General features: G+C 41.3%; 1 protein-coding gene across 7 annotated transcripts in view; it reads right to left on the minus strand.

Moving 5' to 3' along the window:
• IKZF2 (IKAROS family zinc finger 2) overlaps positions 1 to 27133 on the minus strand; it is a 117089-nt gene that overhangs the window by 27586 nt on the left and 62370 nt on the right. For all 7 annotated transcript variants that reach the window (XM_071811278.1, XM_065841009.2, XM_071811279.1 and 4 more), the window contains one exon: positions 18674 to 18841. In XM_071811278.1, the coding sequence (XP_071667379.1) occupies positions 18674 to 18841 (168 nt within the window). The remainder of the gene's footprint in view (positions 1 to 18673; positions 18842 to 27133) is intronic.

Raw genomic sequence — 27133 nt, forward strand, 5'->3', positions numbered from 1 at the left:
AACAGCCCTTCGCCTTGAATGGGACTTATCACACTAAGATCAGTTTTAACACAGAGGTAGGAAATATGATTAAGGCACTGGGTTGGAACTAAGGAGCATAGGGTTCAACTCTTAGTTATGCTACAAATTTTGTGACTGCAGGCAAGTTATTCTGATTTCCTGTGCTTCAATTATTCATATATATGATTAAGGTAATAATTCCCTTCTTCACAGCATGTAAATGAATTCACGCACTTTGCAAGAGGCACAGAGGCTAATTTGGTGAAGCTCACACAAGCAGGGTAGACGCAGAAAAATACAGCCCATATCTCTACTGAGAAATTAAGGACTTAATAACACACTGTGATTTTATTAGATATGGGAGTGAACATTAAAGAGTGGAAGAGATATTTAGGATGGCACCGAGCAGAGGATCAAGCGGGAATAAAAAAACCTAACCAGTAAAAAAAATATAGGTAGCACATAAGTCAATTTGCAGGTACAGTGTCCTTTCAGGCTGTGAAACAGTCAGCCCAGGGAAATGTAAAATGTCCCTGAGCTTGGTGACATTTAACACCACACAGGACAAAAAGGAAAAAAAGAGAGCATGCACTAGTCACAAAAAGGCGGATATAACAGCTGCTGTGATCCTTCCCACCTCCAGGTTCCCCAGGCCGAGGAAGCAATTGTCAGAGCCAGGGAGGGCTGAGGCAGCGCTGAGGTTTCGGCAGGATGGCTGAGGCTGCAGAGAGGCAACACACGGTTCCTCTGGTTCACTACTGTAATTAAAGAGCGCACTTGGGCTTTTCTAGAGCTGCCTAGCTCAAAGCTTCAAGCACCAAAATATTTATGTGAATAACAGACCTCTGTATGAATTAATCACATAAAAAAAAAAGTGAAGACCTAAGCCCATGCTGGCCCTAAGCAGCATGTAGCTTTGCAAAGGAAACTGCCTCCCACTCTGATGTGCTATCTCGCTGCCCTGCTTAACGACTGTAAAAGTGTTCACTGAAATTTATGAGGGTTCTTTGATTTGTTACCTTTTTTTATTTCTTCTGAGAGATTACACACACACACAAAGCAGTATATACTGAAGCTCAGGAATAGCAGTGAGTCCCACAGCTAACCTAAGACCATCCAAGACAACCTGCATGCAGAAGTCATAACATGCAAACATCTAAGATAAGGCTCCAGGCTCCACACAAACACACAGACCTGTGACACGCAGTGTTAAGTACCTCCGCTTCTGAGCATCCAAACTGTGACATCATAAAGCAGTCTGGTTTTCGGAAAGAACTAAATCTCTAATCACATTATGAAAACTTTGCCTCAATTTTTTAATGCTTGCCAGTGCAAGCGGAGACAGCAATACCTGGGGTACATTTAATGGGACTCAGATTTCCAGAACTCATGGAGTTCTGATGTCTCCCTTCTACAAGAACTTTTTAGACTATCATATTTTTGGGCCAAGTTTTAGGGTTTGTGAGATCATGTGGTATAGAACAGGTTGATTAGATCACACAGTAGAGACCATACAGCTAGATATGTGCTTAAAGAGGCTTCTGGACACCCCAAAAGGTTCAAAATCCAAAATGCAGCATTACAACAGGAGAAGCCTACACACATGCCATTAAGCATTTGACTCACTTCATGATCTCGTGGCCCTATGCCTCTTAGTAAAGATTATTATCAATTGCCTATTGAAATATACGGGGCTGTTCAACATTTTGTGAGCCTCCCAGCAAATTAATAACAGCTTGTCCTGACTTTTCGCACAGTGGCAGTCAATGATAAGCTATTTCTGTTGACAACTACCACGTACCATTACAGTAGTCCTGTGCAGCTAGCAGTGAAACACCACCAGGTACTTAAGTACATCAGCACGCAGTAAAACAAGGGCAAAACATTGCGCCTACACACCTTTTGTTTTCTAGACATACCTTCTTTCCTATAAATATCTCCAGGGCACAAATCAGCAGCTTGACACCTGCATCTACCTGCCAGTTGTTTACAGTATTGTAAAATAAGCAGCTAGTGGTGAAATACTGTACTGGTGTTCAAATCCTCTCTTGATCTTCTGTGGCAAACAGTATTAAACATCAGATTAGATATAAACTCTAAATGCATCATCCATGCTACGTTTTGGCTAGAATGGATCCAGGACAACATGCACATATGGAGAATAAGTCAATACACTAGTTAGGAGAAACTTTTAAGCATCTATAGTTTCTCTATGTATAAAGCACAAAGCCAGAATTTAGTGTAAATCAGTAAACATTAGTGCTTGTGTACAACACCCAAGGGTTGTGGTCCTTATTTGTACCTTCAAGATGTTTCTGCCTGTAGCCTTTTATTACTTCAGTAGTTACAATTCAATCTGCAGCTACTGGTGGTTCTGTTATTTAATCTGATTCATCAGATTGTTTTTATTTATTAACTAATCTGCAGCATTTTACAGAGAAAACAATGTTACAATCTGCCACAAGGGTTATAAATAAGTAGGTGGCATTTTTGTGCCAGAAGTTTAACATACAAACAAACAAACTCCTGTTTCATTGGCACAGCCACAGAATTACTGAAATCACCCTGACTGTCCAGATACTTGAAGGACTCCTGCCAGTCTCGCAGCATCTATTAATTAAAAACAGAAAAGCAAGAATCTTACACCCCATTTTCTTCCATTGCAGCATAGAAGACAAACAGATCACTTTGTAGGTTTGTATGTTGTATCTAGGCATGCATGCAAAATGAAGAAAAAATGTATGTATCTATGTGAAACCATGCAAATAAATTATGTAGTAAATCATGGAAAACACAGATAAGGACACTAATGTTGTATTTAGTTCTGAAAAAGATGAAATCCATGGATACTTGCTCCAGTTCTGTGTCCCAAGAAATATGTATTGCAACAGATAGAAGCTCTCATACATTTTTCTCTTGGCTTACTCTTATTTCCTCCAACATGAGAGCTTCAAATGGCACTTGACACTCGTTTTTCAGTTTATATTAATGGCAACAGAGCTCTCAGATCCCCACAGATATCCCTGAAAATCTGAAGTGCAAATGTTCTGCACTTGTGCTGCGAGGTCCCCAAGCTGAGAGTGCTGTCCCTGTCCCACACCCATGACGTGGCCCGGTCCTCCAGGCACTGGTGGGATTCCCAAGAATTTTACACCAACTCTGAAATGGTTAAATACTATTAAAAAGGGACTCTGTTTAAATAGCACTCTGGTGGTGAAATAAACTAACAAAAACCAGGAAGTCCACAAAATAATTGGGTATTTTATCACCTAGTTAGCTTCAAAATCACTTGAAGGCAGCCAGGTTTACCGCAACTGATTTTTAAAGGGGGAGAGGCTCTGCAATGAATACAAGAGGTGACTCCAGAACAGAGTCTCCTCCCTGCAATGCCTCCGTGCTGTCTGCATGTGGGTGGGAACCGGCTTAAGACGGAGGTTAAACCTTAACTGTATGTACCAGCTCTGTACTTTCCACTTCACTTCAGACCTTTACCTTTATATTAAAGTTGACTTGATAAGTGGATCATTAATCGGTTCACATGACAAGCCTTCCAAAATACGCTCATAGGCTTCATTTTAACTCAGCTCCAACAACAGGGTGAGTAGGAAAAATGAAAACAAGTTCAGGTCAGGCTGTTGTTCTCTGCCCTGTCCTGTCTGCTCCCCGTTGGTGCCACAGCTCAGCAGGAATGTGAGGAGGTGACTGGAGAGCCACACGTCACCACGAGCTGAGCTCTGGCTGCTCACACACATAGCACAGGGTGTGGGTCCCTCGGTGCAGATCAGGAATGCTGCTGGACAAACACTCCCTTGAGAAGTGCTTTGGTTGGTTTTGGGTTTTTTTTTGTCCCCCCTTTGGGTAAAACAAGTGTAGGTGTTGGGCCACATTCATAGGTAGTATCAATGGAAGTAATACCCTGAAGTCAATTTACATCAGCTGCTCTACATTTGTTCCAAGTGCAGTCCCCCTGGCTATCTTGCAGAACCCTTAAGCATTGAAGAGCCAATAGAATCAATGTGTCATTTGAAGCAAGTAATGCCAAATATAGCATCACCAATTATTTTATACTACATAAACAAAGAGAGACAGAATATACGACATTTAGCTGCCACTATAGCACTAGATAGTTTTCTTCTGCATAAAACCACTGACCAAGCCCTTAACTCTAGCTCATTTCTTCCCATCCTGTGACAACGAGTCCACTGTTCCACCTACATGTATTTCTTTTAGCACCTGGCATCTCTCAATTTTATGTCATATATTAGGAGACAGCAGGAACACGCTCCAGTTTCCCTTTACGTAAGTTTTCCCTTTTCTTGTCACTGTCAGAAACAAAGTTTTGGAAACAGACTATTAACAGCAAGCTGTCATGAAGATAATAGTGACACAGGAGGAATAATATTGACAGCTCCTCTTCTTTTCCTAATCACTGAAGTTGGGAGTTTTTGCTTATTTTGATCAAGGCCAGCAGTAAAGGGAACCTTGCTTCCCAAAGCAGGTCAGGCTGTGAAACTAATGGGCCCCTTTGGGACATGACAATTTTTATTCATAGTTCCCTTACTGCCCCAGAACCCATGTGGCCCATGCCTTTGTGTTACCCTCGTAAAGATCTGCTGCTCAAGCATGTGGTTTTGTCATCTCTTGCACAGATGTCAAATAAGGTCAAACAGAAAAAGAGCTGACTGACTCCTTTTACTTAGGCAGTTTTCCTATCTGCTCCTGTTGCTCTCTGCCAACACGCCTCACAACATATATTTACCAGCAATCTTACAGAGGAGCTTGAAATCAGGGTGGGACTCTTCTCGAGCAGACAGCGCTGAGCCACGCTGTGCTGTGTACTTGGGAAAACCTCATGCTAAAGGCTCCTCCAGGAAGAGACTTTTTGGGGCTGCTCCCTACTCCCAAAAGCTCATCCCAGCTCCCATCGCATTTACTCAGCTTCACCAAGGCAAACGAATGTGCTGCCACCAGGGCTGGGAAGACACCTCCCTTCCCTGCCACGCTCATTACCAACACTCGTGGTGCTCAGTGCTCCATATGCAAAGTCAGTCATAGTACCTGGCAGGAAGCCAGGATAATTTTGTTTTATGAAAACAATTCCTAGCACAGAAAAAATTAACAGTAAAGATATCTTTTAAAGGATGATGGGATCCTTTAACTCTCTGAGACATGACTCTGGGATATTGGGCAGCTTCTGTTCTAGCTCAAACCTCAACACCAAGTGTCTATGTCTGACATCAAAGCTATGTTAATCCTTTCTGGGTAATAAAATTCAGCAATCCCTGTTAGCTTCAATGTCTTTCCTAGTTGGTGGTTTGGTTGTTTTTTGGGGTCTTTTTTTGGTAACACAAAAAATAAGTAACTACAGTTCCAGAGCACTTCCTAAAACCTATGAGTTTTTAGGTCTGCCCCGTGGAACGAACAAGAAGGGAGGGAGGGAGAAAGGGAGGGAGAAAGGAAATATTTGGGGTTTTAGGATGTTTCTTTTTTGGTGCAATTAGTTTTGCACTACAAGGCCTGGATAGATTCAGAAACTGTTATCATGGCTGAAAGGGAGGCAGACAAAAACAAAAGGAAATTAAATATGGGTGTGAAATTAATCCAAAAGGAAGAAAAAGAGAAGAAGGAAAGAAAAAGCAACTGCCTGGGTTGCAAGTAAAGACAGAAAAAGCTGGAGAACACAAAACAGAGCTCTCTAAGTGTCCAGAAGCACTTTCAAAAGGTTTCCTGTAAAAAGAGGGGAATTTAGGAAACCCTGAATATGGTGAACTGCTTTCCTCGATGGAAAAAAAAACCAAACAAAATTCACACTGCAGCCTCCACTAGGCTATTTAAAACAGGTGATTTCTCTGTGAAGTCTGAATCAAGAGCGAAAGGGTGTAAAACTTCTCATTTCTTAATACTTGAGAGAAGAAAAGATCTTTCATTTTCTTACTTTTAAAGTTTTCTACTTTTTTTTTTCCTCTTTCTGTGTGGAAGGTCTTGTAACTGACTCAGTGGATGGGGACATAAGACCCCTGGGTTCATTCCCATCTGTGACACTGATGCCTTTGACAAGTCCCTTTTTGTCTGTATTTTAGGTTCATACTCTGCAGAAGGTGGTCGGGCAGCAAACCTTGCAGCCTTCTTGTCTTGGACTTGAACTCCCTGAGAAATGACTGTTTCTCACTATGAGTTATATATTATCTGACACCAAACGGCCTTTTCCCTTCTCTTCACCAACGGTGCGATCCCATTCCAGGGACTGTACATCAGCCAGGTCAAATTCGTCCCAGACTTCATGCTGATCAAAGCAGAAATCTCATGCATCTCAACCAAAACTGCACTTGCAGCCTCCTGAACTTGGATCATCATTAGCCCTTGCGACAAACTCATTGCTCATTGAAGACTAATGATATGAACATAATGGATAAATTTTTCACAATATAGCTAACGTGGACATTTTACTGTGGCGTGTAAAAGTCAAACAAAGCACTTTTCCTGGTGGATGATGTATTTTTTTGAAGCTGAGTAGCTTCATTCCAACAAAACATGTCAAAAATCAATCCTTTGATGCTGCTTTATGGAAACGTAGCTATGGATGTTGAGACACACCTGATCCTACAGCCTTACCAGCACCTAGAGTTCCACCCTATGTCAGATCTGATACTGTGTTTTCCTTCAGCTTCCAGCTCCTGGACTCAGTTGATCAAGGAGAAAAGCTGGCTTGCATGTTTCCTCATTCCCTCCACATTCATGAAATAAATATCATAAGGTAAATAAGAAGGCAAATTTATCATCTTTCACTCTCATTTTAAGTGTCTACAATCTGGGTAATCCAGATCCATGATTTTTTTAATTTCTAGGCTTAGAAACACATCAATAGTGTACACTCTGAAGAATTGTGCCAATATAAATGAAGTTTCTTCAGATTAGTGCAATTACAATTGACATCAAAAGCTCAGTCATTTTGTTCAAAAACACTTTCAGGAACTACTTATTTCCCTACTGGAAATTTTCCACTCTTAATTTGGTTTAAAATCCAGTGGAGTTAAGATGGCTTTTCTCCCTAAATATGCTCTTACTTATGCCTTAAATAATTTCCCTGTTCCATCCTGATTTTTCATAGGAAGAAAACTAACGTTATATATGAATCACAGAATAAAGTGCCCTCCTACAAAAGACATCACCCTATTAGAAACACATTGTAAGCGGCACGTTTACTGTGCATTTAATTTTCATTTACTGTACACGCTCTATACCGAGTATGCTGCTTGTATCAGATTTTGTTTTCATAACCTACTCCTGACACCTAACAAGAACTGGGAGTGCTGCTCCAGGATTTGGCAAGAAGGAACAAGTTGTGGATGAGCAGGTTTCTCTGACTCACCTACACGGATCAACAAGGAAAAATAAAAGGGAGAGGGTGGAGATTGCAAAGGAAAAAAAAAAAAAGAAAGAGAGAGAGGAGTGACGTGTTCCTTTGGATGCGGTGTGTAATGCAGCTGGCAGACTGCCTGCTCGCGGTGCCACAGAGTTCCAGACATGCCAGTCCAGCTGACTCAGCTCTTCAGCAGAAGGAAAGGGAAGGGAGAAATTTCACAAACGCTTCTGATATCTGAAGGACGGGGATTGCTAGGCTCTCCTCAAGGATCTTCAAATCTGTCTTTCACACCAGGGATTCCAGTGGTGTCCCTGGAGAGGTATTAGAGAAAGATGCTCACACGATAACCTTGTACAAAATTGCTTATGCTCTTATCAAATCATGCCTCTGTGGTTGTTGGAAAATTCAGCAGCACAGCTTCATCCCACAAACCAGAAATGTCAGGCCTTTCCTAGCCAAGGCTAGCTGCTCTCAGACAAGCCACTGTCTCCAAGGAGACGAGCAAAATGCATGCACACGAAGGGTATCCAAGTGAGAGAGAGTCTATGGCCCATGTCATTTTTCTATATAAAAATGTCATCATCAGATTCTCAGCAGTGTATCCTTTGCATGTGAGATATTTTCTAGGAAGAGCCTGAAGCCTTTCAGTCTGGACTCTGCCTGCTTGTGAGACCAGCTCTATCCCGTGACTCAGTACTGCACCACAGGCAGCTCAGAGCAGCCCTGGTCCCATTGGGCTGTGAGGAGGCTCTCTGCTGTCCCAGGCTTTCACTCCAAACTGAAAAGAGGCAGGCGCAAGAAAGTATCTTATTTCCCAGCAAAAGCAACTGAAGCATGGGCTGAGACCCAGGCCCCTAATTCTTGCTGAAATCAAACAGACCTCAGTGGTTTTGAAGATAAGAGCCATGGTGAACTGGTCCCAGAATCAGGACTGGGATGAGCTTGTCTTAATCTTCTGGTCAGGATCCTTACCACAGGCTCTTGAGCATCTCAGAGTACATGACAGCATTCACACCTGTCTGACTGGGGGCAAAGGACGTTCCCCCATCCTTAATACAGAGCAGCTGGCTCTCCAGGCAGGAGTAGCATCCCAACAATGAAAATCCTACTTGGTTATGCTGCCCCATCGATTACTTGCAACGCTTCCCACAGGGGCAGAGCAACTCATATTTAATGCAAAAAGCCCAAACAACCTTTAAGCAGAGGCTTTTCTGAAAGCGAGTGCTTTGAGCGTGCGGATAACTGCATGGCTGGGGAGCGTCCCAGCCAGGTGGTCTTTGTCAACGTTTCAATAAGCAGGGCCTCACCAGCATTTCTCCAGTTTCAGGAATGAAGATAGAGATCTTGACTCTCTGTTGCAAGGCACGGAGGGAACTTGGGGCACCCTGTCTGAAATCAACACAGCACAGTTATGCAAAACATGTGTGCAACTGGCATCTCTTGTGTAATCCTGGCTGTAATCAGCCTCTCTAACCACTCCAGAAAGAAAGGAGGGGCAGAGGGTGGAGAAAGTTCACACTTAGATCAAATAAAAAATGGGAAAATATCCAGAGAGCTTTAGTCAGGTAAAAACACAGTTCCCTCTCATGGGAAACCTCCAGGACAAGTTTCCTTGAACTTCACACAGGGTTATAAATAGGAGGAGAGTCACACAGAGTTCAGTACAGGTTCACTGTAAAAAAAACTCTAGACATTCTCATTTTCCTTCTTGAGTGATATCCATCAATATCTTACCTGTAAGCCAATTTATAATTACAGGTTGCTGAGAGCTCAGGAGAATGTATCAGTAGCAGTTTTCTGAAGCTCTTCTATGGTGTGGTCTTAACTGGGTTATTTTTTTTTCCCTTTGGTTTCTCTTGGCTTCCTTTGCAGATGGCAAAAATACCTCTCTTTCACCTTAAACCACTCATATATTATCAAAAATGTCAATGGTGGTACTCCATTTCGCACTGTCCCATAAAACAGCTCTGAGATAGCAATGAAAGATGGCCTCAAACCATTTGATTCCAAGCTCAAATGTTCTCAAGCTGAAAGGTTTCACAAACTCCTTCACGAACTGACAAAGGCCAGCTCCAAATGCTGGATCTCCTTCCCTCAGAGACAATATGCAAAAGCTTTTTGCCCTTGTAAATGATTTTCTTAGGAGGGGAAAAAACAGTCAAACTTTTTCCTTCCTTAGAGCTGCTGTGGTATTTTGCTACTCAATCAGACTAAGTGCAAGAAGTGGTCTTGGTTTTGCTGAGACACGGCTTTGTCAAGTCAAAACCGTGTTTTCATCTCAAGTGTACGAGAAAGCTCTCAGTCACCACTTGGACCTCTGCTCTGCAAAAACCACTGCAGCTACCTCAGAAGGTTGATTCTACATCTGGACAACTCTTAGTACACTGCACCATGTCCCTCAGGCCTATTCTAATGCAATGAGACACCCAGCTCTCAAAGGCGGTCTGGAGCCTCGCTGTGCAACGCCTGTTTACAGCTGCACCTCAAATTCTGGTTTTGTTTGTCCATATGCCAATCCGAGCATAAAAATATTGGATTTGTGAAGCAATACTTGATGACAAGTAAAACAAGGCCAAAAGAGGCCTCTACAGCTTGAACTTAAAGGAGGAAAGGTACTACATATCTTTAAAAACCGAAGCTACTACACCCTCACCTGCCAGACTGTCCATAGTAGTTCTGGTGCAGAAAGACAAGTAATTCACATGAAGGTACCTGAATTTACAAATTGGCTCTCATAGGGTTTTTATCCTATTTCATTTTCCCTTCACTGAAAAACAGACAACAATGAGGGAACAACACACACTCATTTCACACAGGCTTTGGGCTGATGAAATAGATAGGGTTCGTAAAGGAAACAAGATGCAAAAATTGCAGGCTAAGTAGTAAGTGCTTTAGCATTATTAATAATCACCTTACTATTGTGTCAAAGATAATCACACTGGTATCAGGGTATAATACCTTAGTGGTTATGGTAACAATACAAAGTTATTATTCCTTCCACTTTGTAATTATCTCATTTCACTATTGCACAAAGGCTAAGTAAAACTAAGGAGATAACATGCAATGCTATGCAGCAGGGGTGCCAGCAGCAACAGAATATTCTGCAACGTACTTACATGACCTTCATTGCAGAAATATGTGTGGCTTGCAGTCATTTGTGCATCGTGCCCTTTCATCATCACGACAGGTTGGTAAGTGCTCTCTATTTTGATTTCACTGACAGGCAACTGAGGCAAAGATGAGGCTAAGGGATCTGCATCTGTACTGGATGTACTGGAGAAATTCTTCACCATGAGAGTGGTGAGACTCTGGAATAGGCTGTCCAGATGAGTTGTGAATGCCTCATCCCTGGAAGTGTTCGATGCCAGGTGGGACATGGCTGTGAGAAACCTGGTCTAGTGGAAGGTGTCCCTGTCCATGGCAGGGCAGGTAGAACTACATGATCTTTAAGGTCCCTTCCAATCCAAACCATTTTATGAATTTAAGAATTTAGGTCCCTCATAAATAAGTGAATAGGAGAAGCAAAAAATTCAAAATTAGTAGTAAAAAAAAAGAGACATGAGAGAATTGGAAAATAAAGACAGACTAGAACAGAATCAATGCCAGACATATGACTATGTACTGTCACAGTGTAAACTGAGCACAGGAATAACTCAGAGTCACAGAAGATAGTGTTAAGAAGAGCAATAGTCTGCAGCAAAAGAAAGGCTAGTTTAGGTGAAATATCAGGATAAGAGTCACAGCTATAAAAAGCAGCTGGGAAGTGGAATTGTCTCCCTAGGGAGGCAATAGAAACAGTCTCTCTGGATGTTTCAAAAACAGGTTAGGCATCCTGCTTAAAAGGACTGCTGCTCTAGACACAGAAGTCTTATCACATTCATCTGTTTTTTTGATGCCAGTGAAATCCCACATGTAGCACTGTGGCAGAATAAGAGCCCAGAAGAAAAAGAAAGGAAAAAGAACTGGCATCACCCAGCAGTGGAGAAGTATCTGTTTTCTCTCCAAATAGCAGCCCAGTAGGGCAGAACCAGGCGCTTCATTCCGGTTGTATATGGCCTGAGGCAACACAGAGAGGGACAGAGTCTGGCTGATGATGCCAGGATGTGAATTGCTAACATGGGGTGGAGACAGAAAACATGCAGTAAACTGGACATCAGCATTCCTGGCCCAAGGAGAAACTTCCATCTTGGCACAGGCATTCCATCAGGAAGAAAGGAACTGGTTGAAATTAATGAGGGATGATCCCACGCGAATGTTACACCACAATGATGCTGTCTAAACAAGGAACTTGTTACCCCTAAGCACTGCGGTGCTATCTGACCTTCTGCATGGGTGAAAGCAGGTTCAGGAGGCCTGAAGAAAGGGGCAAAGAACACCCTGTCCCCTCCTTGTGAGCACCTTGTTGCACTGCAGAACTAAAATCCATCCTGGGGAAACTCTCCCTCGTGGTAAAGCTCCAGTGTTGGGGCATTAGTATTCTTCCCCCTTTGGGGTGCAGGCCCTTCCTGCTTTAACATAAAACTCTTCCTTGCTAAGGGTCCAAAGACTTAACCTGACACCAAACACACAATTCTACCACTTTGACTCATTAAGGAAAGGATACTTGGCTGTCCATGGAAAGGAGGAGATGATGCAAGCTCCCTCCAGACCTGCTCTCTCCCTCCTCTCTGCTGAAGTACAGAGAACTTGCTGGTGGACCTGTAAGCAGCAGAGTCATAGCAATGCCATATTCCATGGAGAGATACAAGAAGGAGGCACGAGACTTGCCTTACAGATAGCACAATAAATCTTAGCACTTACCAATCTTGCTGTGAACTGATATTTAGAACAAAGATACCCCCATGGTGTTGGTGCCTCACATTATTGGCAGAGTGGGTGAGCCTTTCTCTATTCGGCCAATTTACAGGCAGCCACCAAGCACTAAAGGAACAAGCCACCTCCTGCTTACGCTGGGGCACCACGAGAAGCAGGGAGCCACACGGCATCTGTTCCTGTTATCGCAATCACACACCCCAGGACAGAGCTGGTGGGGGGAAAGGAAAAAAAGCTGACACTCAGTCCTAGGAAAGTGAGATTCATGATGCTGGTACACAAGACATCTACCTTGGTTCACCAGCAACACTTCTCCTGTTTCTCTGTCTTATCTCTTGGAAACAGACCTCCTGAGTTGAAATGTCAAAGGCTGGTCCATAGCACTGCAGATAAGAGGGAATCTTTATGGAATTTCAAGACTTTTAAAAGTCCAACTAGAAAAGAGTCAACTCTTCTTGCTTTGGGTAGAACCATATCTTTACACAAGTTCCCCCAGAAAACAAAGCCCAAATGTACTTTTTTTTTTTTTCCTGGAAAGATCATGATTTTACAGCATCTTTAAATAAAAAATGGATTCTCAGTCATAATTATGCTCTGTAGAAAAGGTTTAACATGACCAACCTTGTATACTGAGATAATTCTGAGCACATAAAAGATATTTTCATATAGTTGATACTAATACTTGTCACAGGAGTGCTCTGGAGGTGAAGAGGACTCCACCACTTCAAGCATCAGGTTTAGATGCAGCTTTAGCAAAGTATTGGATACAAGTTGGCTCTACAGACGATTAAACGTGAAATGAAGATGCCTAGGGGATGAAAGACCTGGCATACCAAACTCCTACCCTTGTACACGTTTTGATCTTATATTCCAAAAAAATGCACACGCAAGCAATATGAAACCCAGACTCTACAACACAGAGTGAAGGTCTCTAGGTACTAGAAGCATTAATGAGAAAGCAGAGCTCCTGCAGTATTGTGTACATGCTAATAACAGTTTGGGAACCTGAAGTCTGATAAGAAAAACACAAAATGATTTTGTGACGAGCTTAATTCCACTGAGTTTAACTGAAACAGCATACGAAAACCTGAGAGGAAGAGAAGCCCTGCGTGATTAAATAGAGCTCTAGATATCAGATCAACCAAATAAATGCCTACCAGCTCATCACAACTGGGGGAAGATGCTGTTTGCTAACCTATTTGCAGAACTGGGATTTGTATGTGAAATATCCCCTCACCTCTTCACATGCTCACTTCATTTTTCGCAGATAATATCCTACTTGTTCACATTTTTTTTTCCCCCATTCACAATGTGTTTGGGTCAATCCGGCTCAGAGTGTAATAAGAATTACAGGTCCCAGGATCCTGCTAATTATGATGTTCCCATCCTCAAAAACACAGCTACAGAGTGGATCCTGGGCCTTTTAAAAGCGGAGATATTAATAGTGGTAAAAGTCTCTTCAAGATGAAAAAAGCAGTTTGAAACACTGACTCTTCATTATTCTTAATAACCATCCTTACCATTGTTTCAATAATTCTTACCGGCTTTTGACAGGCAGGACTTGACGCCCAGCATTGTGTTTTTCAGTACTGTGCTTGTTCATTCTATTTTTCAGCTGGACTGAGACACTCACAGGTGGGATGACTCTCCCAAACATGTATGGAGTCGAGCACATTGACAGAATTAGGAATTGGGTTCCTCCTCCCTCTGAGCACAGCGGCACACAGAGGTATCACTCGTCAGCTCTGCCAACAACAGCCATGCAACTGCAGGCATGCAGGACACCTTGAAGGGCTCACTGCCAGCCAGGAGGAGCTGAGAATAAAGTCTTCATGGAGAAAAAGAAACGAGAAAGATAAACTTGCAAACCAAGAAACATAGAAGGAATTACTAAACTACATTTCCATGAAGGGGGCATTTTTCTTTTTAATTATGCATGCCTTTTATCTTGCACACTGTTCATAGTTTACTAAGATTGTACTTTCGGGAGTTTTTGCCTAAGCCTTTCTTTTCAAAACAAATGCTTCAGTGCTTTTCTTTTGCAAATAAAATGATACCATTAGTTCAGTGCTATTGAAGAGCTGGGCAGCAACAATGTGCAGCAGTAATGGAGGAAGAAGAGGGGGGAGGAAAAAGCAAATATTTGTTAAAACCAGAAAAGGGGAAAAAAGCATTTTCTTAACAGGAAAACAGTAGCTTGGAAGCAAATTTTAAAACGTATTGTGAGAAAAAGCTTCTGTGACGGGAAAAAAATAATGATCTGACTACCCATTTTTTAGGAAGAAATAAACAGTAAAACTGCTATCATATATGCATAACACTTACATACTCCCACAGTAAGGGAACATGATAGAAGTTGCCAAGAAATAGAGAAAAATCAGGAAATTCCAGAATTAAGACTGCCTGAGAATGCTTCATATGGCTAGTTGGTCTGTATGCATGACAAGACACACTTTTCACCACAAAAATCACAAAATAATTTGCCCACAGTACCATCCTTGCTTAGCGCAAAGGATGGACGGGTGGTTCTCACTTAATCAAAACCTATTCTATGTTTTGTTTTCCCCTTAGCAAGTAATCCTGTCCCTTACTGCCCAAGCCCTGCTCTGAAAACTAATGCACTAATGTTTTCTATCAGCTCTTCCAGATTACTCATCATTGCAGCCTTGACTTTTCAAAGAACTATCAAAGCATAGATGTTTACAATAGCATTATGAGGGGAGGGCTGACTTGGCTCTGTTTTAGACACAGAAGAAATTCATGTCAAGACATAACTGCTGATTTTACATGCCCATTTGAGGATGCCTGGTTTTTCAGGGGGAAATAGCATCAGGTTGCACATCATACATTTCCAAGTATGCAGGTCAACGTCTAGGTGCTATAACCATCAGGTTGATCTGTCAGATCAACTGTCTTCTTTAAAACTTCTGGTTTTCTGTTTATTAATGGCCTACAGTAGAATTCATCTCATCTGGTTTGTATCCACTTTCATCTTGTGTGATTCTGAGAAGATGGGCATGTCTCAGGGTGAGATAGCAGGTACTCTGTGACTGCCATCAGGAGATTGATTTGCTTTACCTGGCTGTTTTCCTCTTTAAAAGCAGCAAAAGGCAGGAAAGTGAAGCAAATCCCTGCTATTTTATCAAGTGCATCCTGCAGGAGGGGCTACCAATTTTGCCCCAGCCTTCCACAGCTTGTCCTTAAGCTCATGTCCTCCAGCCCACTCAGGCACCTCACCTGTACTATCTGTGTTGTGGAACTACGGAGTTAATTCTGAAAACAACATCTGAAAGTCCTGTGAGTACCTCGAGGCTCATGCCCACACTTAGTGTAATTCTGTGCATGAATCTCTCCCCAGGCATTATCCTACTGATATCCTGAAGGCATCATTATTTTCCTGAAATCAAAAAAGCTGCATGTGGGAGGAAAATATAGAGACAAAGTTCATCAGAACTCCGTATGTCAGTAAAAGGTAAATAATCGCAGGAGTAAACCACTGCAAGATAAGTGCTTAATTATTTAGGGTCAAACAGCAGCAACATTACAGATGCAAACTAATATTTTGTTAACCGCTCACCCTGGGAACACTTATATAGCATTATTCTTCACAAGAAGTGGAGGCAAAATGTGGATTGTGATGCTTAGAAACATTTTCAAATAAATGGAAAATAATATTAAAAAGCATGAACAAAAAATTCAAAGCAAAAAAAAAACTGTAATTTTTTTTTTTCCAAGTTAATAGTAGTTTCAGCTATTTCAAATATCTCTGAGATGCTTCTGCTAATTTCTGTTTGCAATTACATTTCCTTACTTGTTCACCTTTCCTGTCTTACTGTATGCAAACCCTACCGTAAGCACAGGAAAAACTGACTAAGTGGCAGTAGTGAGAGGGTGTAACTGACTAAGTGGTGACACAAACAAAATGCTTTCCAATTCACAGATCAGACTAGTTGGGAGAAAAAAGAAAAATAAAAACCATTCTTCAATCCCTTTCTTGCATACTCTGCCTTCTGTAAAAAATGAGTAGTGTAAAACCTTCTTGGGAAGGAAAAAAGAGTCGGGTTTTTTGATTAATAGCACTCTTATTTAGAGAGGAAACAGACATACAACATAAAAAAAGGAAATTGGTCTTGCGTTATGAAATCACGTGCGAGATTCTCAGCTGGTGCAAACCAGCAGTACTTTCCTTGCCTAGGGGATGTAATGCCAATCTGTATCAGCTAAGGATCTGATACAAAGAGTTTTCCTCTTATAGATATAAAAACATATTCAGACTCACTTCTAGTTGGACATTAAGTATACTGGGTTGAAACTGGATTGAAGTCTAATATTTCAAAACAGTTTTCAACCTCTTCTTTCTATATTTTATCTGATATCTTCTTTTCTGAACAGAAATAGAAGATGTAGACATTACTAGAATTATTTAGGTTGAAAATACCTTCTACAAAGTCTACTAGATTTGTTATACCTTCAGGGTCTACTTCCAGACATCAGTGTGTGTTTTATTAAAGCAGAAAGTGCTTGCATAGTACACCAATAGCAAACTGATGAAAATCTCTAGGAAGCATCTACTCATCTTCTCCATGACCAGGTTCACGTATGCATGCACATGCCAACCACGCTTGTCTACGCGACAGGGACAGAAAGACACCTTAACTTCCATGCTCGTGTTCAGATTGGCATTTCACCTTCATGTAGGTGGGTGTCAGGTTTTAGGGCAATATCACAGGTTTTGAACTTTTCATCTCTAAGTGCTACTCAAATAATTGCCTTGGAGAGTATTGCAGGAGCATTTGTCTGTTCCTGTTGGCCCTCTGATGAAAACTGTTGTGGCTGATACTGGGCGGGGTGACATTTTCTCCGTTGAAAACAAAATGTAAAATTACAAATGGAGCACTGCTGAACAGTCAGGGAAGGAGCTTCAGAGGAACTCATGTGCCTAAGCAGCTTAGGTGCCTTCTGAAAATCCCACACCTTTACATTTCATCCTCATGCAAAAAGCAGAAACACCAGCCATGTACTTTTCACACAGGAAGAATGAACAATCACTATCAATGACTGTATCTAGGTAACAAAATCTGTATTCATATTATGAAAACAATCTTCAACCGCAATGTTCGTGTTTTGTAATGTGGGCTATTTTATGTCACAACTCCCTATCGTGAATATTTTTATTGTGTTTTCTTTTTTACTAAATTTCAACTTGAAACTACAGCTATGGTCAGATGTGTGAAAATTGCATCTCACAGTTGCACAGACATTTTCCCCTTCTGACTTTCAGATCAAATCCTCTTGGCTGACAACTCTCAAGTAATTCCCTCTCAACCTAGTCCCACACTTGCACTGCCATGGAAGCTCAAGCTTTTTGTGAGCAGGACTGCCCCAAAGCCTATCTGGAGAAGCTTACTAGCTTATCCTTTCCGATTCTTGGAAACATCAAGGCAACTCTGGATCCTAAGACCAACCTAATGTTCAGAAAACAGACACCTCTACTGAAGTGAGGCTGACCCTGCAGAAAAAACGCGTATGAAGAGTCAGAAAGCTCCATGATTCCGTTTTCACATGCAGAGTTTCTGTCTGTGGCTGCACTTCAACCACTGCGTTTCAGTAGTCACACATTTGCTAACACCTCAAAAAAGTTCATCTCTAATGCTGTCACTTGTAACCAGCCCAATTATCTCTGCTCATTCAACAATGAAAAACACAGTTTTCTATATATGGCCTGGACACAAAAGTTGAATATCCTGGGAAATAAAAAACGCAGCAAGTTAAGATCTCCCAGAACAGTCCTACACAAAATGAGTAAGTGGGCAGAATGCAGCCCCTTGGTGTTGTGCACAGGGACTAGAAACACATCTGATCCTGATCATCAGGGCTACCAATGTGACTACTAACGTGCCGTCATGCGACGCTTATTTCTTTAGAAGGTATCAAGTAGACTTGATATAGACATGATACTATCAAGTAGCAAGACAAATCCAGTGGCTCTCTGACACCACCTGCTCTAGCGTGAGTGTTGTGGTTGCCATGAATTAGAATTTCACAGCAAGATATAACTGAATCAAAAAAGCAATTAGGAGGTTTTTGAACAAGTATGAACTCCACCAGCACATGGCATTTATTAGATGCAGTAGTGGGTATGAAAAGCAAAGCAGGCTTCCAAAAGCACACAGTTATTTTTTGCAATCTTTGGAATTTCACAGCCACTTTGGGGCTGAGAGTGTCAAAACAATCTGCCAGTGAAGCCTGGATACACCCAAGGAGATGTTCAAAGGGAAATACCATAGCATCCACAGACGAGCTCAGTTACACAAAAGGAGAGGTGTGGCTGAACCGCAGCTTTTCTGATTCACATCAAGGCTTTCCCAAAGTTCAGAGCTGCACTATCTGAAGGATGGTACAGATCCAGAGCCACCAGGAACACAGTTATTTTCACAACCTGCTCCACTTAAACGGTAATGGCAAAGAGGAAAACGAGAGAAGACAAGGTGGACTCACCAGAGTGCGTCCTGAGGTGTCCTGTGAGGGCGTCCCTCCGTCGGCAGGCATAGCTGCAGAAGGGACATTTGAACGGTTTCTCCCCAGAGTGCAACTTGATGTGCCTCAGCAGGTTCCCCTTCTGGGTAAAAGAGGCACCACATTGGTTACAGTGGAAGGGACGTTCACCTGGAAGGGAAATTGAAGGGAGAGAGCAGTCAAGAAACATGGGAAGTTGCACAGAGCCCATTATCCCGTTCTTAGTAACTGTGTCAGTTTATGTAGGTATAGTCCCCACCACCATCACATGGCACTTGCTAAAGTCACAGGCCATTTCTTCTGCGCACGGAGCAAAGCCTGCAGTAGCGAATTGAGGCTCTTTCCTTCTGCAGCCTCAGCTTGAGGTGATCAACGCAGCCTGATTTTCATAAAGTTCTCAACCTCTAAGGTTTTATCCTTCACAAAAGATGAGCTCTGCTCAAAATTTAGATCCATAACCATGGTTTTGTGGTACCTGTCTCCATGTTTTTTCACTTATTTTTAGTCTAGGTCCAATCCATTTGAGTATTTAGAACGGATCGTAACAATTAGACTTGGACAGATATTAAGGTCTTTGCTTTAAACCAAATCTTCTACTTACATTATAGATTAATTTAAATCCCTTTTTGAAAGCTGTTTTGGATTGCTGGAGTGATATAAAGAGAATTGATTCAAGTAAGGATCAGATCCACAAGCTTTGGGCAGTAGCAAACACTGAGAAAAATCTTATTCCATTAAACTGAAATAAGCAAACTTGTGCTCTAAGTAAAACTAATCAAAAAGACTAATTTGATTTAAAAAAACCAAACAAACAAATAACAAACTCTACACTTTACCATCTCACTTCACCCCATGCATTCTCACACACATGCAAAACTGATTCTGATGTTAATCCTTCATAAGAGAGGGAGGAAGAAAGCTCTTACAGTTGTGTACTAGTAAATCTTGCTTCAGTGGTTGAAATCACTGCCAGCATTACAGTCCTATCGGGAGAGCAGCAGAAGGCAGGTGTGCCACGTATGTGCTGTACGTCTGTAACTTTACTTCATGTGCCTGAACTGGAAACTTCATCTGAAAACACTGCAGGTGCACTGAAGAAGATACTAAGGTTCTTACAATCTTGTCAAGAACATTACAGAGTAATGATTAAAAAAAAAAAATAAAAAAAATAAAATCAGGGCAGAAAGCTCTTCTTCCAATGTGCTGAGCACGAGCTCACTGGAATTGATAAAGAGTTTGTGGTTTCCCTTTTAAACTCCCACACTGTACTTAAAAGATCTGATTAGCCATTATCTTCTTCTATATCATTTAAAAATGTCCATAACAGAGATATGTAAAGAGACTGCAGCAGAAAAATATATGAGGTTGTTTTTTCTTTTCTGTTTTGCTTTCACTGTCTGAGAAAACAGGCAAACCCCCTTCCTTTTACAGGTTTCTCAGTATTCAGGAATGATAGCTTCAGTTTCAGGATGACAACATTGAAGAAGGTGGTGAGTTTCTTACCAAGTCTAAAGTCTACTCCTGCTGTGTTTAAAACTCCACAAGGAATGTGTTTTACCCACTACATCACCCACTTATCTTTGATATTTTGGAGGCTGCATACGAGCAGGTATTACTCCTCAATAAACTGGCAGCTGAAGAGATGCTGAAAGCCTTTGGGCAGGAATTTGGATAATCCCTGCACTGAAGTTCTGTGGCAAAGATGACATGAAAACACTCACTATAGCCACCAATAGCCTGCTCGTCTCTTGCAACAGACAGAATATGCTACAATAGCCCAATTTACCTTAAATAACCTTTATATCTATTTAAAGCCAGCATGAATTCGTTTTCCCTACTAGCTTAACTCAGGGTAAATAACTGCTTTGATCTGTTTATTATACTTGCTCCTATTATTTGATTCTTGCTCCTTGTTTAAGCTGCAGGCTTGTGGGATGACCGTAATTTTAGTCACACCTTCACACTACTGATTAGCAGCTTTTACACTTAGCACAGCTAATCTGACAATTATGCAATAGAAGGGCACACACAAAAAAAAAAAAGGTAAGAACTGAATAATAAGAAGATTCTGCTGGTTTTCAGAGGACTCTGCTTTCTCATGCCCCCTCAAGTTACTAGCAAACCAGCCTTCTTTACCACTTCAGTGCCTTAAGACAGTTTTCCAATTATTTATCTCTCTGTCTTTTCTTAGTAGGTTTGCAAACAGTTCCCAGTATTATTTCCTAATAACAGAATAACAACCTTGACATCCTTATTCACTTCCGTTACGCTTCCGTGAAAAGTAAAAGTTTCTATTCACGGGCTAAAACTAATCACCCTTCAAACTAAAGATACACTCACAAAAATGTCTTTATCTAAATAAATTTCTTCTCTACATGGCAGGCCCTGACTGTGCCTAAAACGTTTTCCTGTCTTTGGGGGTGATGGCAGCACAGGCAGACCAGAAACTACAGACCTATTAAACAAGTGGAACATTTCTACATGGGGCTACTGACAATAAGCAGCACAGTGTGTATTTCACAATTACAACTACCTATGTATTTACTGTTTGACTCCATAAACTCATACTGATTTATTAAAATAAGAACTTTTCATAAGAAGAGCATGTACTGATGGATGACTGAGCAAGCATTTTGCTTTTCAACACTGGCAACTAAATGACTGCAAAATATTCTTAGTCTAGTTTAAGTAACAAACCTTTTCTCTATTTTAGAACTAAACCGGGGCAGAAAAACCTCAAACTTAGTGACACACAAAAAAAGTTTCTGAGAGGGGAGGAACAGCTAATCAAACAAGATAGTTCTTTTAAACTCCAGATTTAAAATTTAAAGCCAGACAAAACCAAGAATGCTTAAAAAGCCTTGTTCGCCAGCACAGGGAAGATAATTATCTAAAGTTACTTCAGGAATGGACAAGGCAGGGAAGCTGGAGCTGCAGAGTATCATCTTTCCTAAAGGCTTACTAAGACAGCCTTGTGCCAGGGAACAGCCTCAAGAATTAAATTAATAAATAAATCTATCGGGGTTTAGCATTTTACAGTTAAATAAAGTGTTAATTAAAAGGTACGATTTCAAATATTGACCTCTAAATTACATTAAAATACTGCTGAGACTTCACAGTTCACTATTTAACACCTATCCATTACAGCTATGTCTCTTCCAGGAAAAATGATAATGAAATATTACTGCTCTTTAGCTAGACCAGTATCTAAAGTACACAAGTTATCTTGCTGTTGTGTAAACAAATACTGAGATGAAAGGTGAAGTTGACCAATGGAGTCAGGGTTATTAACAAGATATAAGTATCTTTAATATATGGCAGCTGGCTGGAGACTTCATAGCGCAAGCTACCAACACTGTCTAGCTGATACAACCTGAAACCAGGCATCTGAACTGATTAACTTCCTACTAATAGCTTTCATATTTTACCATGTATATGTTAAACGTTCTTTCAGAAAGCAAACCAACTCCTTTTTCTGCTTAATTGGAAGCTTCCCCATGCAATAACTCTCCTTTACCGCCTCAGCACGGAAGTGCTGTGCAGAAGTTTCAATATGAGTTATCCTTCTTCGAATCTCATACCAGTGCAAAATACATCAGTGATATTTTCTGTACCAAACCAGAAATTTAACTGAGGACAAAGAGCCTGCAGAACTTGCAACCAAGGAGACTTAGATTTTCATAACCCTTGGTTGGCAACTTCTGTTCCTTTAAAAGCGAATGGGGCATCTCACAAAATAGTGCACTAGTTCTCGTTAACAACAAGGCCTGGTTATTTCCACAGCAGTGCTCCAGTCCCATCCTGTGAATGTTTTAATTCCTTTTTTTTTTTTTTTTTGAAACACTGGTTTTAAAGTCTCTTCAAAATAACAAGGAAAGCCAGGATAGAGTCCTTCTACATATAAGAACTGGGTCCAGACAGACTACATTTAACATCTGTCCTGGCTAAATGTCTATCTAAGATCTCGGCTTTTTTTGTTTGGCTCATACTTTCGAAATGCAAGGGAGAGCTTAGGTACTTCTCAAACAGGATTTTTTTTTTTAATTAACCTTTTAATGCAAAATTACTGTGCCCATGCTGCCATCAGAAAGTATTTGTTCATACTAATAATATTGATTTTCACCTTTCTGTAGCAGGCTTTTTCTTAATATTCAGTTAAAATGAAACCTTTCTCCCGATTCATCAGATGCTACAACTGCTCTGATTCTGCTCTGTCCCAGGAGCACAGATGAAATATCAGCTGTGCTACCAACACACCAACAGGCAGTGAGCTGCAACCTGCCTCCACCCAGGCGAGATACAGAGCAGACAACTTTGCTCTATTTCTGTATTTGTTATCCCGAGGACTATCTAGTCCACGTACCTACTTACTGTTCTATCAGATTCACTCAACAGGCTGCACATCATTTGAAATTGGTGATTTCACTAGTTTTTTGTTGTGAAAACCTACTTGCCGATAGGATACTTTATTGTAAAACAGTAGTGACAAATCTCTCATGAAAATTCCTGGGAAATCCTGGGTGATTTCCAAGAGTCCTCTGTATGCAGATTTATAAGTGTATTCTTAGGAGAGAAAAATCCTTCAAGTGAACTGGTAAAAATATCAGAAGAGTTTCGTTACTGAGTACTGCAAGTAAAACATCCTTCTGTAGAGAGCGATTTCAAAGAATCTAAGCTCTCCTTCCTTATGCTTAAGTAGAAAATGAGACTTTTGGAAAAGTTAGATTTAGGAATTTAAGTAGAAAACACCACTTGTAGAAATTTGGCCCTACAGTTTTTGATTCAGTGCCAAACTGATTCATATTGCACGAGGTAGGAGCCCGCACTAGGTTACGAATTACAAGTTAAACCGAATAAAACCTTTCAACTAGAATAATAAGACAGACAGCCCAACAGAGTTAATTGTAATGTGTTACTGTGACCATTTGTTTAAATTTGTTCCTGGTTAGCTCTTTAGACATAACAGTCTTTTACACTGAACAGCATGGTTGGGTTTTTCCCAATTTATTAATTGTTTCTCAAAAACTTGAACTCTGCATGAAAAAAAAAATTAAATAGCATTCAGAGTTCCGGTGTTGTGTCTGTTCAGTTATAATGCTATGGATGCTGCTAAGGCAGAACGTGAAGATTTCCCTCCTAAGCACATAATGTATCTCATTTCACTGACTTTATGATACTAAAATGCATGTAGAGTGCAAGCAAAGATCTGAGACCCTCCTGCAGTTAGCAACCCCAAAAAGCCTATAAGTAACCTGTTAGCAGCCCAAAGTGAAAGCGGGGCAAGACTGCTGTCTCTGCTGCCTTATGCCTTGTATGCAGGGACCTCCACTGCATTGACAGAGAAAGCATTTAACCTCTGGGCATTCTTAAAACAAGCAGCATGATCCTAGCCCTCCCTTAAAAAGTGTTTCAGAATCCAGCAGTGGACTAGATAACGGACCAGACATTAGGGTGGAGAAAAATCACAGTTCACAGCACATGGGAGAACAACGCATGGACCTCGCAGATCACAGCGGCAGTAGCACGGCTGTGTCAGCAAATGATTTCTGCTTTGCCAAAAATGAGAAGCAAGGAAATTTTAATTCAGGCCCACTCACAGAAAGCCTAAAGAGGTGAGAAATCTCTGGAGTTGCTTTTCATTACCTCAAACACGTTGGATTATTGACCTTACCTTCCCCTTCTCCCCTTCCCTCAACATCCCCAAGCACAAGCCCCTGGAGTATCCAGTGCCAACATTCTGCAACCAGTCATCTCCTGCAGTTACAAAAAACTCTGATGAAGATGCTGCAACTCAGGGCATGTGCTGTGGAATATGAAATTTGGACCAAGAGAAGATAGTATGGGAGAGGAGGAAAATAAATCAAACCTGACACATGCTACTTTTCTGACACGAGGACGTGGCATGTGAGGGAGAGTGTGAGGGTTAACCTGCTCGCAAAAGCAGGGAGTGCATCACACTTAATTCCCACATTGAATGTTTTATTTATTTACTGTCAGTAATGACAAATAAATAGAAAGGCCTTCTCCTTGATGCCCATACAGATTACAGAGATGCTTCCCTCAAATTATCAGTGTTTCAGAGAAATGTTGTGTTCATTGGCATCGCATGAGCAGGACCATGGGTTCCACGACAGAGGTGCCGTGTATCTGAGCACGGCTGGCACCACGTGCATGAGGCAGTGCTTGTGTGGATCCAAAGGATGAATGGGAAACCTCCAGCTCAATGTGTCATGGGAAGGGGTGACTGCAGACATCAGAGGGAATGGATGCTCCAGCAAATGAGGATGAAAGATGGGACACTGAGCTTATCTACTCTGGCCTCAGCCATGGCACAGATTATTTTCCCCATCCCTTTATCTGTTTGACTGAACCAGCAAAACGTGGCAGGGGAAACAACTGCTCCTTAGAAACACATGAGTAATGGCTGGAGAAAACCATGCCCCTTTATGTGTGCACACTGCCAAAGTCATATGGCACAACTTCTCGCAAAGCCTTGGTCCCCAGCATACATGCAAATTACAGCCTCTACCATGGACTTCAGAATTTCCTGTGATTTACAGAGAATGCTGTCAGGATTTTGGGGAAGGGAAAAGGACTTTAGTTTTTGCCAATGCAAACAACTGGCCAGAGCATGCTTTGGTTGTGTACAGATAAAGAGGAGAGTAAGGCAGGATTCAGCTCCCAAGAGATACTTAAATTGGCTTTAAGAGGTAAGGATTTACATGCCAGTTGCATTAGCTGATAAAGAATATCATCCGTTTCCACTCACCAGGGACAACCTCCCTTCCCTCGACCATTCTCCCTTGGGCTGCAAAACCAGACTACCCACAGGTCCGGGCTCATTCCAGAGCTGGGGCCAGCCCATCGCGCCCGGCTGCCGAGGAAGTGGCAAGAGATTTTAAAATACTGCACTTGAAAAGAAAGATACCAGTATGTTAAAAATACTCCTTAAAATCAAGGATGTGCAAATCCAAGCAAACTTCTCCTTCTGTTGTGGACAGTGAAGTAGCAGCATGTATTAAAAAACAAACAAACAAAGCGGAGGGGGGGAAAAAAATCCCACGCAAAATTTGCCAACTGGTTTAGTGAGAGCAGAGCGCTGAGCTGCACATGAAAAGGAATGCCATTTCCATTTGCTTGAAATCATCTGTAAAGAGCAATGCATCACAGCTCCTCTGCTCAGATGGGAAGAGAGTCAGAGTTCTACAGGAACCAGCAGTAGCCCGAAGGCAGAAGCCACCAGTTACACAATTCCTACCCATGCACCGCACATGGCCGCCTTGCCTGCACGCACAGGAGATTTTGTTCCGTTGGCTTTGAATCTGCATGTCTTCTGTAACATGAAAAAGGCAGCTGGTCTGTATTTAAAAGATGCACTAGCTATTCAATATCTCAAAAAATGCAGACCATTTAATTAAGTACCTAAATCTAAACTTAGCAGGTCTAATTTAGCTGCTCAAGTTCAAATATGTGGACTCCAATGCACCTACAATACATATGGCTCAGATACATGTAAGCGCCAACAAAAACTTTTAGGGAGGTTGAAATCTGGGGATTCAGTCTGTTACATTCTTTATTCCCTTTTCTAGTAACAGCATGTCAAACTGTTAATCAAGATTTTGGTTCTCCAGCTAATGCTTTTCATCTGTCCTAATTGCTGTCTAAAATCATGACTGCATCATAAATGAAATTGCAATGCCTTGCATTATACATTTATATTAAGTTATTATCAATATAACTTATATACAGGGCATTAACTATGTAATATATATTTATTATTGCTTTGTACAGAAAATCTATTGATTTCTTTCCCATGAAGAGCACACTACTTGACTGCAAACTACAAGGTTTGCAAAGGGATAACACAAAGTCTTTCTTGCGCTACCTTAAAATCCCACTTTTCTTTTTATATCCTAGCAGATAACTCAGTCACTGTGAGTCTCTCTCCCCATTAAATAATAGCAGAGAAATACAGAAACCAAAATATCTTTCATTTTGTCCAAAAAATATGAAGAACAAACCACTGAGGGCCCAACACAGAAATCTGTGCTTAACTGCGACAAAATTTAAGTGTGTATCTTAAGCATGTATTGTAGCACTTCAGATGATTTACACATGCTTAAATCTCATAAACGTACAAGCTTAAGTGCTTTTTTGAATCAACGGCACTGCCAGGTAGAACTCTCCAAGACCAAAGAGCACTGTCTTCTGGCACCATCTGTATTTTTAGCATCAGGATCACTAGGTAATGAATGTCCCCTGTAGGGTTTGCTAATCCCAAGTTTGCCAGGCTACCAGCATCATGCCCAGCCACATACAAAGCAGGTGTGAGATCCCCAGGAAACTGCTGGTGTTGTCCACCTGTGAACACCTCCATAGGAAGACCATCTAAGACTCACCTTAAAGGCTCAAAAGTCTTGCACATGTACTCACACATGAACA

This window comes from Patagioenas fasciata, chromosome 7, assembly GCF_037038585.1.
Source record: "Patagioenas fasciata isolate bPatFas1 chromosome 7, bPatFas1.hap1, whole genome shotgun sequence".
In the NCBI taxonomy this organism is placed as follows: Eukaryota; Metazoa; Chordata; class Aves; order Columbiformes; family Columbidae; genus Patagioenas; species Patagioenas fasciata.